We start from the raw sequence: 18,586 nt of genomic DNA, 5'->3' as shown, positions 1-18,586 counted from the left end.
AATTTCATATCTATAGATATGGTAGCCTATCTAGGCATTAGAGAGGATGAGATGGAACCCATGAGAGATATTGATAAGGCATGCAAGGGCCATGTAAAATCTATCATACCTCTTATTGGGAAGCTTCATTTGTACATTCAAAGTTATGTAGATAGTGAAGAGTTCTTCATTGCACCATTAAAGGATTGTGATGTATTACTGACATGCCTTGGTGTCATCATGTACATATAGTGATCAACTCCCATGACAAAGTCATTATTATTAAGCATAAGAGCAAGACCGATATTCTTGATATAAAGTTAAAAGGGGAAGCAATCCAAATTGTGTCCACTTTAGTAGTTTCTAAAGTAAAAAGAAAACATATTTCAGTATGCTTGGTTTTTATCAAAGATAAATATGATAGTGTGCCTGATAAAAACATGTCTAGTTTGAACAAAGATTGCATGCCATTTCTAAAAATATACGTTGATTGTTTCTCATGGTCACTTCCAAGACAACTACAACAAGGCCAAATGATCATGCCATAGATTTGATCCTTGGTAGTAGCCCTCCTAATAGACTACCATATAGAGGTCGGTATAGACCAATGGGGGGAGATAATGAGCCAAGTTAATGAACTGTTAGAAAAGAAGCTAATTTAACCCAACTCATTTCCTTTTCTCTCGCTCATGCTTTTGGTGTAGAAGAAGGATGGTTCATGGCATTATGCTTCCAATAAGATTACATTCAAGAATTGATTCCTATTTCAATTTATCGATAATATCATGGATAGGTTGCAATCATAAGAATATTCAATCACATTGATTTAAAAAGTGAATATCATTAGATATGCATAAGACCATAGGGTATACCAAAGACAACTTTCGAGACATCTTTTAGATCATATGAGTCTCTTGTCATACCATTTGGACTTATGAATGCTCCAACCACATGGATAGGATTTTTAGAACACAAAGCATTTATGAAAACATCCTTTGATGACATGATTGTGTATACAAAGAACGAAGAGGAGCATAGAAGGCACTTAAACATTGTGTTCAATGAGTTGCATAAGCATCATTTGGTGATAAATGACTATATATATATATATATATATGCATTAAGTCTAGTTTTTGAAGCATACATTGTCAGCAGAGGAGATAATGGTTCTGGACAGACATGAAGGTTGAATTAATTTTCAATTCTGAAAATTAACTAAAAGATTAACAATTCTAATTAAATAACTCACTTTGAAAAACTTGCCCATGCAAGTGAGAGAAGTGTTGTGGGAGGCTGGTTGCACCTCATTCTAGCATTATGAAAGTTTGGGAGAGGAAGAGAAAGAGTTGTTACTATAATTTTCCAGCCATTGATGATCAAATCAACCATTTGAGACTGTCAAGGAGCTGCCATCCAACTAATCAGGAGACCATTAGAGGTAGGCCATAAGCCTTGCAGGTTGTCTACAAGCATGCAACAACAATTTTGGGGTTCCTTGGAACATGCGTCTGCATGTGGAGCTCTTGTTGAGGGTAGGCTACAATTAGGGCTACAATCATTCAGTCATTTCCAATAAGGTAATAGTAGATTTGTGCAATTCCTCATGATAGAAATAAAAAATTCATCTCAACTTTCTCTCATTTGGTCATTCCATTAGTCATTTACAATAGATGTCAACCATAAAAGGTGGACAACATACCATTTATTACTGTAAACCCTAATTTGCAACAAAAATTAAGGTTTAGTAAATACCTCATGTCTCGGGCCATAACATTGAAGCCTGAGTACTTAAAATCAACGACTAGAATTTGAGGAATTGCCAAAGATTTCAAGGAGTCATGCCAATTGGATTTGGGATTAGATTTAACCAGCCCAGTGCCAATTGAATGCCAAACAATCCCTAGGTTAATCAAAAGGCAAACTAATTTAGTAGCCACCTCAAGTCTCGTGCCAAAAAATGGAAGCCTTAGTACTTGAAATCAGCAACCAAAATTTGAGGAATTGCCAAAGATTTCAAAAAGCGAGTCATCCCAATTCGATTTGGGGTTAGATTTGACTAGCCCAAGGTTAATTGAATGCCAATCCCTAGGTGAATGAAGGGGCAAACTGATAAGAAGGCTTGCTAGTCATTTATCATAGCAAGAGACATTGGAAAAAGGAGGAGATTGAAGCAAAAACTTTATCCAATTGCAATAGAAGGTAAAGAAATACTGTCAGGAGTGCTAGATTTTGGGGCCAACTGGTTGTCCATTGTCCAAGATTGATTGGTAACATTTGAATTTCCATTTGGTAACCCCATCCAAGAAGGAAAGCTAGTTTCAAATAAACTTGGTGTTTCATGCTCACCACAAAATATATTGATGTCCAATACCATTATGTGGAAGAGTACGACAATGCTGCAGACATCTTCATGAAGACCCTTCCGTTGCCTTCGATGCTTCATTAGATGTGTCTTCTAGGTCTTCAGTCACTCCCAAGAATTGAGAGGGGATGTTTGCATTCGTTGCATTTTCGCTAGTCATCTCTTGTTTATGAGCCCTAGTTAGAGTCTCACAGGGACATTTGGAGCTCATTGTCATTTTCTCATGCATTTCCAGCTTGATGCATTCCCTATCTAGAGCAAGTCGCCCCTTTTTGGGCAGCAGTCCAAGCCCATTTTGGGGAGGAGATGCTACATATAGTAGCCATTCTGCCTGCTGCCACATTCATTCCAGCTATCAACTTCTTTGTCATCATTCTTCTTCATCATCTATTCTTTCTCCTCATCCTGCTGCAGCAGTTCAGCTCCCTCATTGACATAGTCATCATGCACATGTGCAAAGGGCTTTTTCCTTGTATGCACCCATTGATTAAATCAGTTTTGTTCCTTCCTTTCTGCATTCATTCCTTTCTCTCTCTCTTCATTGCTTCTGTTCCACAGCCTCTAAAACAGGAATTATTTACAACTGTAGGGATTAGATACAATGCAAAAGATTATGATGGCCATTTGGCCAGGTGGGAATGAATATTTGGAGATCCTGTTATGACTTGGATGACAACTGCATGCCAAGATACAAAAAGCAAAATGAACATTTTCAAAACATCTCATCCTGAGCGCATCTCTCTGCTCAAGAGATCAGTATTAAGTTGTAGCTGGAAAATGAATATTTGGAGCTCCTGTTATGACTTGGATGCCAACTACAATGTTAAGATACAAAAAGCCAAATGCGCATTGTCAAAGCAGCTCATCCAAAGTGCATCTCTTGGCTCAAAGGATCAGTATTAAGTTGTATCAGGACCCTAGCTCCCCCCTCTCAGATAGTTTTTTTCTGCTTGCTTCCATCGACAGCCGAAGGGTGGTAAAAGGGCCATGCCTTAACCCCTTCCTTCAGAACTTCAACAATGATCAATCAATCATCTTATGTCTGTATACTTGCACTTCCACAGGCACATTGACAAGGTGCTGTCCCTAATAATAATATGTTGCCCTTACATGAAAATATACAAAAGAAATAGCATACAAGAACTAAAAGAATATCCTTGCATCCATGATAAAAAGGCTCAATATGTGGACTCCAAAAACATCTCACAGTAAGAAACGGCCTGATAACTCCATAAGAAGATCTGGAGCAAGTTAGACTTCCATCAAGTGAACCAAACCTGTTTTACCCATCAAGAAGCCCCAGCAAACACACTTGATAAAAGTCAGCACAAGAAATGACGGATGATCCCTTGATGGTGGACGAATGAAAGCCTAAGGGAAATGTTCCAAATCTGTGTTTGCTACATGAGCTAAAGATCCTGTTTGTCATAAAATGTCCTCCAGTCTTCCAGTTTACATCATAGGTTTTTCAGCATGTCTTGGTAATCTCTGCTCATTGATGTCACAAACTCACATCCAATCCTGTAATCTTTGCCAGGTCATGCCACTCTGGTTGAGAATATATCTCACATATTGACAGCTCCAACTGAAGAGCCCAAAGACACAAAAGCATTTTTGCACAGTGATAAATAATATTTTCTAATCAAGTTTGCAACATGTGAATTCTGACCACACCTTGAAGTTTAGTGATTTCTCCAAGCAAGCTTAAAAGCTTGATAGTTTCAAAATGTTCAACAGAAGGTGAAAGTTGAAAATAGCTGCTTCAAGGCTGAACCTTATGATAGACTGCATATGTCGCAACATGCATGACCTTTCTCCTTCCAACTCTCCTAGAATAAGTGCAAATATTCTGCCCCACTATCATTCAGACAATCCGCACACTTTGATAACACACTGATATCACCTTGGTTTCCATGACAAACTAGCATTGCATCACAAAAGCATTTTCAAGGCATCCAATGCGAAATTGTCATGTCCCTCCACAACAGCCAAACCTATTTGTGTCTATGGGACATGAGGCTCTCTAGTTTTAAGTTTGTCACCTTCAAACTTTGCAGAGGACAGTTTTTGATTTTCTGAGTGCCTCCAACCCAACTGATAATGAATGCACCTCCACCAATATTATGGTTAACAACACTAATATGGCTTCCTGCATGCTCATTTGTCCAGTCTCATAGCCTCAATCTTGGCTGCATCATCTAGCATGCCTGCGTCTGAATATATATTAGCCATGCAAATGTATGCTGCCGAATCTTTATCATCCAATTGTACTGCATGTTCAAAAGCCTGTCTTCCAAGCTCCACATTGCCCCACTTTTGACAAGCACCCAACACAGTAAGCCACACCACAAAATCAGCATATGCCATCTTCTTAAGCATTTGTATAGCTTTGTCTAATTGGCCTGCACGACCTAGGAGATCAATCATGCAAGTGTAATGCTCAAGAGCAGGAGTAAGTCCATAGCATTTGATCATATCCTCAAAGTATGACTGAGCCTCATTGACTAAACCTGAATGAGCACATGCATGCAACACAGTCAGGAATGTAGCCAGATTTGGATGGATACCTTCCCCTATCATCTTTTCAAAGTTTAGAAGGACATTTTCACTCTCTCCAACCTGAGCATATCCAGCATTGAGAGCAGTCCATGAGACTACATCTCGAATTTGAAGCTTATCAAACACTTCTTGTGCTTTAACAAGGGAGCCACATTTGGCATACATATCAACCAAGGCTGTACCAACAACAAGGTCTCTTTCCAATGAGCCTTTTTGAGAAATCTCCACATGTAGTTCTTCTCCCTTTTGTTTGGCTCCTATGCTGCCACAAGCCTTCAATCCACAAATATAAGAGATGGCATCTAATGCGAAACCCTCTGCTCGCATCTGTTGAAGACAATTTAGTGCTTCCAACCCATGCCCATGTTGGACATATCCTGCCATAAGCACATTCCAGGAAATAACATCTCGAACTGGAAGCTTGCTAAAGACTTCCTGGGCTTGTGCAAGTGATCCACATTTAGCATACATATCTATCAATGCATTGCCAATAAGAAGGTCGTATTCTAACAATCCTTTGCTCTCAATCTCAGCATGCAACTCTTGGCCCTTTTCTATTGCTCCAATGCTGCCACAAGCTTTCAAAGCTGATACAAATGTGGCAGCATCAGGGGAAACGCCCTCTAGTCGCATCCACTGAATACAGTTCAGAGCTTGCACACCATGCCCATTATGCACATACCCTGAGATCAATGCATTCCATGAGATTATGTTCCTTACTGTAAGGTTGTCAAAAACTTCTTGTGCTTTTGCAAGCAAACCACACTTGGCATACATATCTACTAATGAGGTGCCAACAACAAGATCCCTTTCCAATGATCCCCTTCTGGCAATCTCTGAATGTATCTCTTGACCTTTGCCTGCCGCTCCTATAGCGCCACAAGCTTTCAAACAGCAAAGGTAGGTAACAGCATCTGGAACAAACCCCTCACATTGCATGTGTTCATAACACTTCAATGCATCTTTGCCATACCCATGCTGGGCATACCCTCCAATCAATGCATTCCATGAGACTATGTTTCTAACTGGAAGTTTGTCAAACACCTCTTGTGCTTTTGCAAGCCTGCCACATTTGGCATACATGTCAACTAACGCAGTGCCAACAAAGACATCTGTCTTCAAAAGACCTTTTCTGGTGACCTCAGCATGTATATCTTGACCCTTCTCTATGGCTCCTACTGCTGCACAAGCTTTCAAGCTGCAACGGAAGGTAATCGAATCTGCAATAACATCTTCGCTCTGCATCTGTTTGAGACAGTTCAATGCTTCTTGACCACGTCCATGTAGGACATATCCTGCTATAAGTGCATTCCATGTGACTACATTTCTCACTGGAAACTTGCTAAAAACTTCTTGTGCCTTCACAAGTGAGCCACACTTGGCATACATACTCACTAGTGTGCTGTCAATATGGACATCTTTGCCCAGTAATCCCTTTCTGTTAATGTGAGCATGTACTCTAATGCCACTTTCCAGGTCTTTTAGTTCAGCACAAGCCTTCAGTAAGGCCACAAAAGCACGCCGACTCAGATGCTGTGAACCATCTTCTTGCATCCTCTGGTACAAGATGAGAGCCTGACGGGCCTCCCCACATTTGACATAGCCTGTAATGAGTGTACTCCAGGAGCTATCAGTGCGATAAGCCAATCTATTAAAAAGTTGCTGGGCATCGGATACGCTTCCAATATCCACTAACATTGAGACCAGGTGGTCCCCAAGTTTTGGATGAGCATCCAAGCCGCATTTGTGAAAGCAGGCATGCAAGCGCAGTGAAAGTTCACAATTTCTCTCATTTCTGAATCTCTGGATGATAACTCCAAAGTCATCAATAGACAGCTGTGAAGCTAATGGTCTTGCTTCCAGGTAGGTAATTATCTTCTCCAAGCTGAGAGCCTCCCAAGCTCCATTGTTGGCGATGGTGGGCAATGCCTCAGCTTTGACTGCACCTTCAGAAAGCACACTGGCCCCTGTTTTGGTCCGTATGGTTCGCAATGGGCCTGAATTGTTAATGATGTATAATGATGATGCCTCCCCATTCGGATTAAGAGAAATACATGCAGGCTTTGGTGAGCAAAACTCATTTATGCCTGAGCCAATTGCGGTTGCAGCTGCCTTGCGATCGACAAATAACTCCCTCTTGTAGAAGGGGAGATCCCTGGCATACTTCCTCTGGAGAGGCTTGCTCAGAGATGTTGGAAGTGATGACGAAGTCTCTGCTGCTTGAAATGCCTGGGCAGGAGAACGACAGGCCGCCATTCCCCCTTCTGCTGCACGCGAAGCTGCCAATTTTCACGAATACTTCAAAGAACGCATTTGGTTTCATGGAGCACTGCAGATTGCGGCGATCCCACGGGCATCATCGATTGCAGATTGCAGCACTAGCGCAAGTCTTACTTTTTCACTTCTTAGATGGCTTCTGGAGCCTAGATAGTATGGGAACCAGACTCCAGTGTTTAGGCCCGGTTCAGACAATGGCGGACGGATGCACAATTTCTTTGCATTGTGTGTGAATATATCTAACAGCAGGCCATAAAGATTACAAGTTCTTGCTTGGATTGTTAGTTTATGTGGCAACATAAAGCCCAAACAATCTTGGTGGGGGTTCAAACCTCACGGCTCATTTTTATTCCAATAAGGTAATGGGCCTTGTCCGGTACATTAAGGTCGGACATGTATATCTTCGCGCGGAAATCATCTTGACAAATCCTTTTTTAACATGTCGACATCACGAGCATGTACTTATGTGGCCTTCTGCACTGTCTGAACTGGGCCTTACAAAACAACCGTCCTTTAGTGTGTCTATGCCGGCTAGATTTCCAAAAAACCGGTTGGAATCCGAGTTTGGTAACCAATACTCATAAAAAAAATAGTTTATTTTTTCTCAATTAGATTTCTAAAACCCTTGCTGAAATTCGAGTCCATCCTATTAAAAATTGGCTACTTTTTAAACATTTTAGTTATAAAAGAGGCCATTTTTAAAGTGATTTCCATGGCATCAATTCAATAAGCTGACAAGATTCGCTACTTCCATTGCATTTGCCACTCTCATGTTTATTCTGGGCAAGGTAAGGATTGTTGTGTCTCATGTTCAATGATTGGAAAGGAGTCATAAGGGTGTTATTAGCAGCAGACATCATCCCAAAATGATCAAAGAAATGAGGAGTTTAAACTCTCACAAAAAGTAGTGGCCCTAAAGCATAGAATCATGAGCTCTTCAATTTGTAGAGAGCATGCTACCTAGGCCTATTATAACCACCACAATGTCTTCATTGTAACGAAAACCACTTATTATCTGAATTTCCAAGACAACCTAGGAAACTGAGGAATTGTACCTTGTGGCAGGGATCCCCATGATGCTTCACTCTACAAAGTGCTTAGATGGCTATCCTACTCAAATCCTTATGGCACAATGAACAAAATGTATGCATGAATCAATATATCAACTAAAACAAGGAAAGTAACAAAGTTTTGTCGATTGCAACCCCGTACTTGTGATGGTATTCAATAGAGGAAAAGTAAAAGATCTAGGACAACCCCCTGTCCAACTATGTCACCTAACCTCTAGATGCCTTGGCAAAGACATGATAATGAGGTAGATCAGAGGTGCCTAGCATGTGGAATCATGCACATGTATCCAAACTTGCTTTAGTGAATATCTTCAACTACCAAGGCAATCGTACCCTCAATAAACCTAAGCCTTTTGAAAGTATAACCAATCAATAAACATTCTAGTCGAATCTCTTCAAATACCATCACTCGAGCCTAGGGTAAGATGGGAGGTTTGAGACTCCTTGGATCATTAGTGACAAATGAGCCACTTAATAGGGAAGAAGAACTCCCAAAAGAGATCCAAAAGAACCTATGTAAATAAAGTGATTTTATATGATGACACAACTTAAATATCAAGCTCAACCATACCTAGTGTGATGGCACCATCAATGATGGCCAATGTAGAGTCTAAGAAAGTCATGACAATTAATAATGATCAAGAAAGTGAAGAGCAAGGTGAAGGAAACCCATGAAAAACAAGAAAAAAACATTTAAAAGATATTTGGAAGTGATCATGGTCTTATGAGCGTGAGACTACCGATACAACCTAGATGATCTCATTCCTACAATGGATTCTCCTATAAAGTCTATGCATATGAGTGATGTAGTCTCTAATTTTCTATTTATCTTTTTGGTTTAGATTCATTAGTTTGAGAATAAGGTTGTTCACATATCCCAATTTGGAGAACCTATTTATGAGTAGGTCTTTGGGTATGTTAAAATTGTTCTTCTCACAGTCATCAAGACTCATAAACAAAGTGCTATTGTTTTCTCCCAGATATAGCCTAAAGCTTATGCTCTCTTGTCAACATCTTAGAGATTGTTAGCCTCACGAACTTATTCAAAATGTTTAATGAAATTATATGGCTCATCACTTGCTATGTACTTATCAACCTATTTTTTGACAATTGGAATTTTCAACTAGGGCCCCTTGAGCTTGGTGTCACTTTAAATCTTGTCAAAAGTGAAGCAACTAGAGTAGTGCTACTTCTTTTGGATGTTGTTATATCAAGGAGTTGTTTGACCTAGGAATTTTGAGAGTAAGATCTGTGTGTGATGGTCCGTTACTCTCAACTATTAGATATAGGATTCAGTGGATTTGTTCCATCTCCATTTCCTTTTAAGCACATCAAAACTTTGTATCCATGAAAGCCTATCCAATGAAAGGTAGAGTAGGAGTGGAAGCACGAGGAGAAGCAAGGGCTATGGAGGTTCAAGCAAAAGAGAGCTGGACGATATGTGAGAACTCCAACAATCACAATGTCTGACTTGCCTTTCCTTATTTTATTGTCATGTAAAGAATAAAGAATAAAGTAATAGTGACAAGCATTCGCTATATGCAATGTACAAGTATATGAGTGGTACGTACAAGTAAATATAAGCAGCTAGGCACATGTGGCCTTTTCATCCCCAACAACCTTCCAATTAAAGGTAAATGTATTTGAGTGTGAAGAAAACAAGAAAAAGTGAAAAGGTATAACGTGTACATATAAGTACAATAGGATGAGGAATAGATGTTATCTCATCCCATGTCTATCATCTTCCTAAGGAAGGCACAACATTCCACTGAGAAACTTTTAATGAGTAAATATGTAGGATTCTCATAATTCTAAATCTTGACAAGCCCTATCTACTTGTCCTCAACCACCTCTCTCATGAAGTGATAATGGACTTCAATGTGCTTGGCCTTCACATGAAAGACTGGATTACGTGCCAATTGAATGGCACTCATAGAGTCCAAATGTAATGTAGGAGTTATAGTCATACTAAGGTCTACTACCAAACAACCTACCCATAGGGCCTCCTTCCAAGCCTCAATGGTTGCAAGTACTCAATCTCGTTAATAAACAAGGCCATTCATTTTTGCACCCTAGACATCCAAGAAACAACACATTCAACAAAAGTGAAGACATAGCCACATGTGGACTTCCTACTATCTACATGTCCTACGTAATCAAAGTCTATGTAGCCCATGACTCTAGTATCTTGGCCACCATAAGAAATGCATATATTTGTAGTGCCCTTAAGGTATCTCATGATGCCCTTCATGATATCCCAATGTCATCTGCCACTCGAGAAACGAATCTAAGCATTGCTGCTCGGCACTCCCATGGAATGTTTTGGGGTTTGTCGCCTAGGGTTTCCCGAGTTTGCCTCGTAACGGAATGTTCACGGCCGAACCCACTAGGATCGACTTGAAATCTAGGTTCCTAGTGGTCAAGGTCTCCTAACAGCATTCTAGCATCGGGTCTTGGACATCCTACTTTACATAGAGATACCCAAGCCAAAGTAGATACATGTCGCACTTGGTTCAAAGAGAATGGAAAACAAGAGGGATCCACAGCTCAACCTCTCTGCCTGTAGGGGATAGTCCCATTCCAGTCCTCTAAAACAGCATGAATCGGGTTCTATCCTAACAACACCTAAAGGTCGAACGACAGTAAGATCTTGTGAGAAGCCTCCCAGTTCTCTGGGATCACCCTATCGTAGGACAAACCCATTGGGGTTCTGCCCACCCACTTCCCTTGATAGCTTTATTTTTCTAATTAGGTTCTACCACAATTATGTGTGATATTTAAAATTAGCTTCATTAATTAAGCCTTTTAGGGAACAAGGTTCATTCGCATAATTTACGGCACAAACATGAATACATAGCAAGCAATTCTTTGACAAAAAGTTCAAACAAATTCCTTAACTTATCTTCACATTAATCTTTGTCTCATGCCCATACATGAGAAATTATGTATCCCTTTTGTCCAACAGAAGTACTCGAACCAAATCTAATGGCACCATAATTTCCATCCAATATCTAGAATAGGATCTTCCAACGCCCTAAACATTGGGCTCACGGCAATCTTCAACTCCGTTCCGGACTAGGCAAGGGGTATCCAGAGCTCCACTGACCCCAAGTGACCTAAGAGTGAGACACAACTTTTGTGGTTGGCCTTTTCACCACTTGACCTTTGGCCCGTGAATCGAGTAGTGCCCTCTCGAGTTGAAACATGGCGTGGCCTTGGAGATGATCCGCTCGCATAAAATATCCTTTCTTAATTAATCCAATTAAGAATCAAGCACAATCAAGACAATCGGCCTAATATCATCTTCCAAGAGAACATTCATTTATTCCCATGGCAACTTGTCATCACAAATTCTTGCCATGCATTTACCATCAAACACAAGCACTTGGAATAATCATCCAAATCACATCCCAACAATCATCTTAATGCCAAAGCATTTAGGACATTGTTTGATCAATCAACAAAAACAATGGTATCCTTTTCCAAACATTGCAGGAATAGTCGTGATAACCTTTCCATCTCGTATTTGCTCTCCCCCTTGGGATCTAAGCGATTCCATGTAAAATTTACTTAACATGCCCTTCTTTCGGCTAAGGCATATGTTACGATTTCAAGCACTGTACAAGACATAAGTTCTATTAATCACCTATATTGATCGATAACCCAGCCTTCTTCCCAACAAGTACAAAAGCATCAGTCTTTCCTTCGACTTAGGGTTTCCTAATCCTTGAGTTCTTCGCTTGCCCTGGAGTTGTTGTTGCATCTAGCCCAACCCCAAATAGGATTAATAACAAAGTTACTATTGGACGGATCTCAAGGCATCATAGTTTTAATCCTAATGATTGTTGTTTGTATTAGCTATGCACAACTTCAAGATCCCAATGAACTAATAGTTCGTGATATTAGCAAGACTTTAATGCAAGATCAATTTGTGTACCATCGATGTATGTTTCATATAATCTTTCCCATGCATGTACCATCTATGTGCATCTGCGAGCCTTAACAATATTGTCCTAGGTAAAGAATAATCGAGGACTTATCGATGCTTAGTACTTTAGGATCTTATATTGTGCTTATGCTATGTATGGACTTGTCATATAGCAACTAGGTGCAACTAACTTCTCTTGATACGTGCACTTCGCAAACTCCATCTTTCGAATATTTGCAACGAATTTATCATTTTCAATAATCCCTTCCCGTGCGGCTTAGTACGAGTCTAATGCATCTCATGCGTGAATCAAAGCAAGCATCCATTAATTTGGAAATACATTACTTACGACTGGTACCGCAATTGGATTGGCATTGATCCCCTCACCCGAAGCTCCGTTGCTCATTGAGGAATTTCCATCTGCAGGCGACAATTTCTACTTGGGGGCCATTCTCGATATTTGTCTCCTTTAGATGCGAATTGCACAAGACATCCACCCCTTGTACTCGATTAGCGAGGACCAATTTGGGGAGAGAATTAAGCTGTGGGGTGGATAGCAATCTCGCAAGAAGGGTGTAGGCCTGCGGGCAACGGGATAAAATGCATGTGTCCACCCTCTTAGGAGGGGAAGAGAAAGAGTCTCTCTCCCCCCCCCTCTCTCTCTCTCTCCCTCTTCTTCTTCTTCTCTCTCTTCTCACCTCTCTTTTTCCCTCCCTCTTTCTTTCTATCACACACACACACACACACACACACACACACACACACACACACTCTCTCTCTCTCTCTCTCTCTCTCTCTCTCTCTCTCTCTCTCTCTCTCTCTCTCTCTCTCTCTCTCTCTCTCTCTCTCTCTCCTAGCGGTAGCAAAGGGGCAAAAAGGTTGTATCCTTCCTTCTTCTTTTACATCGAGGGGGGGGGGGGGGGGGTTTGGAGGTTATTATTGGGGGGGCATGGTGGAGTAATGGTGGTGTAATGGTGTCTCCACCACTCACAGATGCATGGCGGCAATTTGCGGAGGTGGCCTAGGGGGTGGCCAGGCCACATGGCCTCCCCTCCTGCCCATCATCGTCATCTTCCTCTACCACATTGTCACCTCCCTCGTCTTCATCGTCCACTTCCTTCCTTGATGTCGTCATCACCCTCCTTCCCCTTGTTGACGTCCTCTCTCCCTGCCACATCAACTTCTTCCCCCTCGCCACCTGTCGGTGACGGCAAGGGGGAGGGAGGTTTTTAAAAAAATTTCAAATACTTTTCATTATTGGGGGGGAAGATCGTTCCCATGCAGAAGCAGGGGCAGAATGGAATGTTACATCCTCTCCCCCTTAGAGAACTCAAGATGTCCTCATCTCGACACTGGGGAAGACAAGCATTAATGGGGCTTAAGGCATGTGGGTTAGGACCCACCATGCATCCGTTGTGCTTCTCTGATCACTCATAAGCATACGGTCTTTTGAAACACAACTTATTGTATTAGATCTATGCAAGTCTAGATTACAAGAGAAGAGTTTATTGTAGTTACATCTCATGGATAACTTCTAGATGTTTCCTAAGTATCTGGTATATTCTGGATCACTGGAGCTTGTACAATTTCATTCCTTGTAAGTTCAAGTCCCCTTTGAGTCCTATTGGGTCAATTGATGTGGTTATGTCCAATGTTGTGGCACTTGGAGCGTCGGTGTTTAGGGTGCTTTGGACATTCCCTTTTGAAATGACCTAGCTCCTTGCAATAGAAATAGCACGAAGCTTTATCACTTGGAGTCACAAGATTTGTGGTCGTCCTTGGTAGGATTTTCTTCTTTAGGCCAAATTTTCCTAGGATCCTTTCAGCAAACTGAAGTTGTCCTTTATCGCGGAATCTTTGTTTCTGAATTGTCCTCTTTTTAGACTTGGAGGTCCATGGTCAATCGGCTTTGCTTGTAATATTAGAGAATACTCCCAAACTTCGACATTCTGGAAAGACCCAATCTATATTAGTCGAGAAGAGCACTTAAGGAAAATCTGTTGCAAGTTATAACTGCCATTCCTTGCTAGAGTATCTCCAATCATTTGCAAGTTCTAGGCTCAAAATTGATGCAACTCGTATTACTCAGATTAACTGTAGTTACAAGAGTAAAGTTTATTCCAATACAAGTTTTGTTACATGTCGATAGAACTTCTAGGATTTCTAATCATTCTAAAGAGGTGTAGTAGACTCTAGGTCTTTGTCTTCATCTAACTTCTCTATATATCCATACAATGCACTTGTGTAGCTTCGTTTCCTTGGGGGTTCAATGTCTTCCAAACTTAAGTCAGGGCAGTCTGCTTCGATGTGCCCTAGCTCATTGCAATGGAAGCATTGACGATAGGGACATCTCCTACGGATGTGCCCTATCTTACCGCACGTGTGGCATCTCTTGTCCTGATCTCAGGAATCATTTTCGTCATAATTGTCCGAATTAAGTTCTTGGACGACTAGCTTTACTCGAAATAACCCATCTTGCAAGTCTGTTGGACACATTTCTTCAAGACAATAATTCAAAGGAGTGTTCAAGCCATGGCAAAACTTGGATACTTGCTGTGCAATATCCATAGGTGGCACATATTTTAGTAGGGTTACAAACTTTGAGTATTAGGCTTTCAAGGTTAATTCCAGCTGCTTGAGCTTGAAGAATTCATTCATCCTCAAAGTTTGGTAGGTTGGCAGAAGGTATCGTCCGCGTACAACATCTTTCAGATGAGCGCAAGTAACAACGGCTTTAGAAATACTTTGATCCTTGCACCATTGCTTCCACCATAACCAAGCCTAGCCAACCAACTTAAGTTTGGCCATCATTGCCTGCTTGATAGAGGCAGTTCCTACAAACAGAGAAATGGTCATCCATTGACTCAATCCATATCTCTGCCTCTGCTATGACGTTTATCCCTTCTCCATCAAACTTGGATGCCTCAAATTGCTTGAGAAGGAATTTCTTCTCTTGCACGTTAGCATTCGTGGGTGGAGAAGGTGCCTCACAATCAAGTCGTACCACTTAGGTTATTTCCGTTTAGGATATGTCTATGAACCATACATTAATCAATCACGTACCATTACGAAGTTTCACTCTGATACCAACTGTAACATGCCCGCCTATCGGCTGTCCAAGCATATTTTAGTGGTCCATCGAGAAACGAATCTAAGCGTCACTGCCCGACACTCCCATGGAATGTTCCAAGGTTTGTGGCCTAGGGTTTTACAAGTCCCTCTTGCAATGAAACGTTCGTAGCCAAACCCACTAGGATGGACCTAAAATTTGGGTTCTTAGTGGTCAAGGTCTCCTAACAGCATTCTAGCATCAGCTTCTAGACATCTTACTTTATGCAGAGATACCCAAGCCGAAGCAGACCCATGCCACACTTTGTTCAAAGAGAATGGGAAATGAGAGGGATGCACTGCTCAACCTCTTTGCCCATAGGGCATATTCCCATTCTGATCCCCTATAAATTGGGTTCTATCCTAACAACACCTAAAGGTCAAACGACGGTAAGACCTTGTGAGAAGCCTCCTAGTTCTCTAGGACCACCCTACCATAGGATAGACCCGTCGGGGTTGTGCCCACCTGCTTCCCTTGATAACTTTAGTTTTCTAATTAGGTCATATAACAATTATGTGTGACATTTAAAATCAGCTTCATTAATTAGGCCTTTTACGGCACAAATACGAATACAAAGCAATTAATTCTTTGACAACAAGTTCAAATAAATTCCTTAACTTATCTTCACGTTAATCTTTATCTCCTGCCCATACATGAGAAATTATGTATCACTTCTATCCAACAGAAGTACCCAGTCCAAATCACATGGCACCATATTTTCCATCCAGCATCTAGAATAGGATCTTCCAACGCCCTAGACATTGGGCTCACGGAAATCTTCAACTCGGTTTCGGACTAGGCAAGGGGTGTCAAGAGCTCCACTGTCCCCAAGCGACCTAGGAGTGAGACACAACTTCAATGGTTGGTCTTTTCACCACTCAACCTTTGGCCCATGAATCGAGCAGTGCCCTCTCGGGTTGAAACACGACGTGACCTTGGAGATGATCCACCCGTGCAAAATATCCTTCCTTAATTAATCCAATTAAGAATCAAGCACATCCCGAAGCTCCATTGCTCGTTGAGGGATTTCCATTTGTGCGTGACAATTTTCTCTTGCGGGCCATTCTTGATCTTTGTCTCTTTTAGATGCAAATTGCACAAGACGTCCGCACCTTGTACTCGATTAGCAAGGGCCAATTTGGGGAGAGAATTAAGCTGCGGGGTGGAGGGCAATCTTGCAAGAAGGGTGTAGGCTTGTGGGCAACGAGAAAAAAACTATGTGTCCACCCTCTTAGGAGGGGAAGAGAAAGAGTCTCTCTCCCTCTCCCTCTGTCTCTCTCTCTCTTTCCCTCTTCTTCTTCTTTCTCTCTCTCTCTCTCCCTCTTCTTCTTCTTCTCTCTCTTCTCACCTCTCTTTTTCTTTCTCTTTCTTTCTATCACACACACACACACACACACACACACACACACACACTCTCTCTCTCTCTCTCTCTCTCTCTCTCTCTCTCTCTCTCTCTCTCTCTCTCTCTCTCTCTCTCTCCTAGCGGCAGCAAAGGGGCAAAAAGGTGGTAACCTTCCTTCTTCTTTTACATCAGGGTGGGGGGGGGGGGTGTTGGAAGTTATTATTGGGGGGGCATGGTGGAGTAGTGGTGGTGTCTTCACTGCTTGCAGATGCATGGCGGCAGTCTTCAAAGGTGGCCCGGGGTTGGCAAGCCATGTGGCCTCCCCGCCTCTCCATCGTCATCATCTTCCTCTACCATGTTTTCACCTCCCTCATCTTCATCGTCCACTTCCTTCCTCAATGTCATCATCACCCTCCTTCCCCTTGGTCGACATCCTCTCTCCCCGCCACGTCAACTTCTTCCCCCTCGCCACCTATTGGTGACAACAAGGGGAGGGAGGTTTTAAAAAGAATTTCAATTACATTTCATTATTAAGGGGGGGAAGGTCATTCCCATGCGGAAGCAGGGATAGAACAAAATGTTACACTCAAGGACTTTATGAATGTACTCCTTCTATGATAAGTAAATGAGTCATTTAGAGTGATTGCCCATAATATGCATACCAAGTATGTGAGAGGCATACCTTGTGTCCTTCATCTCAAAGCTCTTCTTTAGATGAGTATTCAAAGCATCCATCTCATCATGATCACTCCAAACAATTAGTATGTCATCAATATATAGCACCAAAATGATAAGGCTACCATTAGATCCTTTTTCATGTAAAAACATGGTTTCATATCACTACATAAGTAACCTTGTAAATGCATAAAGACACCAAACTTATGATACCATTCCCTAGGTTCCTAATTAAGTTCATAAAGACTTTTCCTCAACTTGCATACTAGGTGTTTCCTACCCTTTTTCTCAAAGCCCTTAGGTTGTTGCATATAGATATTCTCATGCAAGTCCCCATTAAGAAAAGTTATTTTCACATCTATATGGTACAAGTCCAAATCCATGTGTGCAAGCAAGACCAATACCAAGCATAGGTTAGTCACCTTGGTCACAATAGAAAATATCTCATAAAAGTCAACTCCTTTCTCTTGCTTAAAATCCCTAGTAACCAATTTGGCCTTATAATCTTGCTTAAGGTGACCCAAGGTACTCTTCAAATTATATACCCACTTGTATAACAATGTATGTTACCCATTGGGAAAATAAACCAAATCTCATGTATGGTTTTTTTGTAGTGAATCATACTCAAACTGTATGGCCCTCTTCCAAGAGTGACTATCACCTCTGCGCATAGCCTCGTCATAAGTAAGGGATATACCAAAATCTGTCACCGTGGCATAATGTATAGAGGGCTCAAAATGATCATGAGGATGTAAGGCTCTAGTGGAGTGTGTCAAGACTAGTTGTGGGGCTTGTATGGCATATCCTCTATGTCCAACATCATGATCTCACACAACAGGCAGTTCCTAGGCCACTACATCATTAGCAACTACAACATGTTATCTAACTAGGGCTAGTTGTAATGTAACAAGAGGCTCCTCTTAAAACATCAGCCTGTGTATCTCAACTACCAACGTTGGTCTCATATATATTTTTTCCTCATGGAATACATCATCATGGTTGTGGATAACCTTTTGAGTCTATGGATCCCAAAGGCAGTAGCCCATCTCACTTGCATCACCATATCCAAGAAATATACATTTGATAGGCTTCAAATCCAACTTATTGCATTTGTCTTTGGAAATATGGCAACAAGCCTCACATCCAAATATATTTAAGTATGCATATGAGGGAGGTTTACCAAACCATACCTTCTTTATAACTCACCAAGAGTAGTGCATGGGAATCTATTAATCAAATGAATAACATTAGTAACTACCTGAGCCCAACAATATTGTGGTAAGTT

At 41.3% G+C, this 18,586-nt stretch overlaps 1 protein-coding gene across 1 annotated transcript; it reads right to left on the bottom strand.

Annotated features, from left to right (window-relative positions):
- Positions 1–1,866: 1,866 nt before the first annotated feature.
- On the bottom strand, positions 1,867–7,364 carry LOC148023017 (putative pentatricopeptide repeat-containing protein At3g47840). The gene has a single exon (XM_087696004.1). The coding sequence runs from the start codon at positions 7,154–7,156 to the stop codon at positions 4,499–4,501; it is 2,658 nt and encodes an 885-aa protein (XP_087552130.1). The 5' UTR covers positions 7,157–7,364; the 3' UTR covers positions 1,867–4,498.
- Positions 7,365–18,586: the final 11,222 nt, after the last annotated feature.

This window comes from Lygodium microphyllum, chromosome 16 (genome assembly GCF_053477565.2).
Source record: "Lygodium microphyllum isolate KBCC chromosome 16, Lygodium_microphyllum_v1.1.10, whole genome shotgun sequence".
Classification (NCBI taxonomy): domain Eukaryota; kingdom Viridiplantae; phylum Streptophyta; class Polypodiopsida; order Schizaeales; family Lygodiaceae; genus Lygodium; species Lygodium microphyllum.
This window is presented reverse-complemented; position numbering and strand designations above follow the sequence as displayed.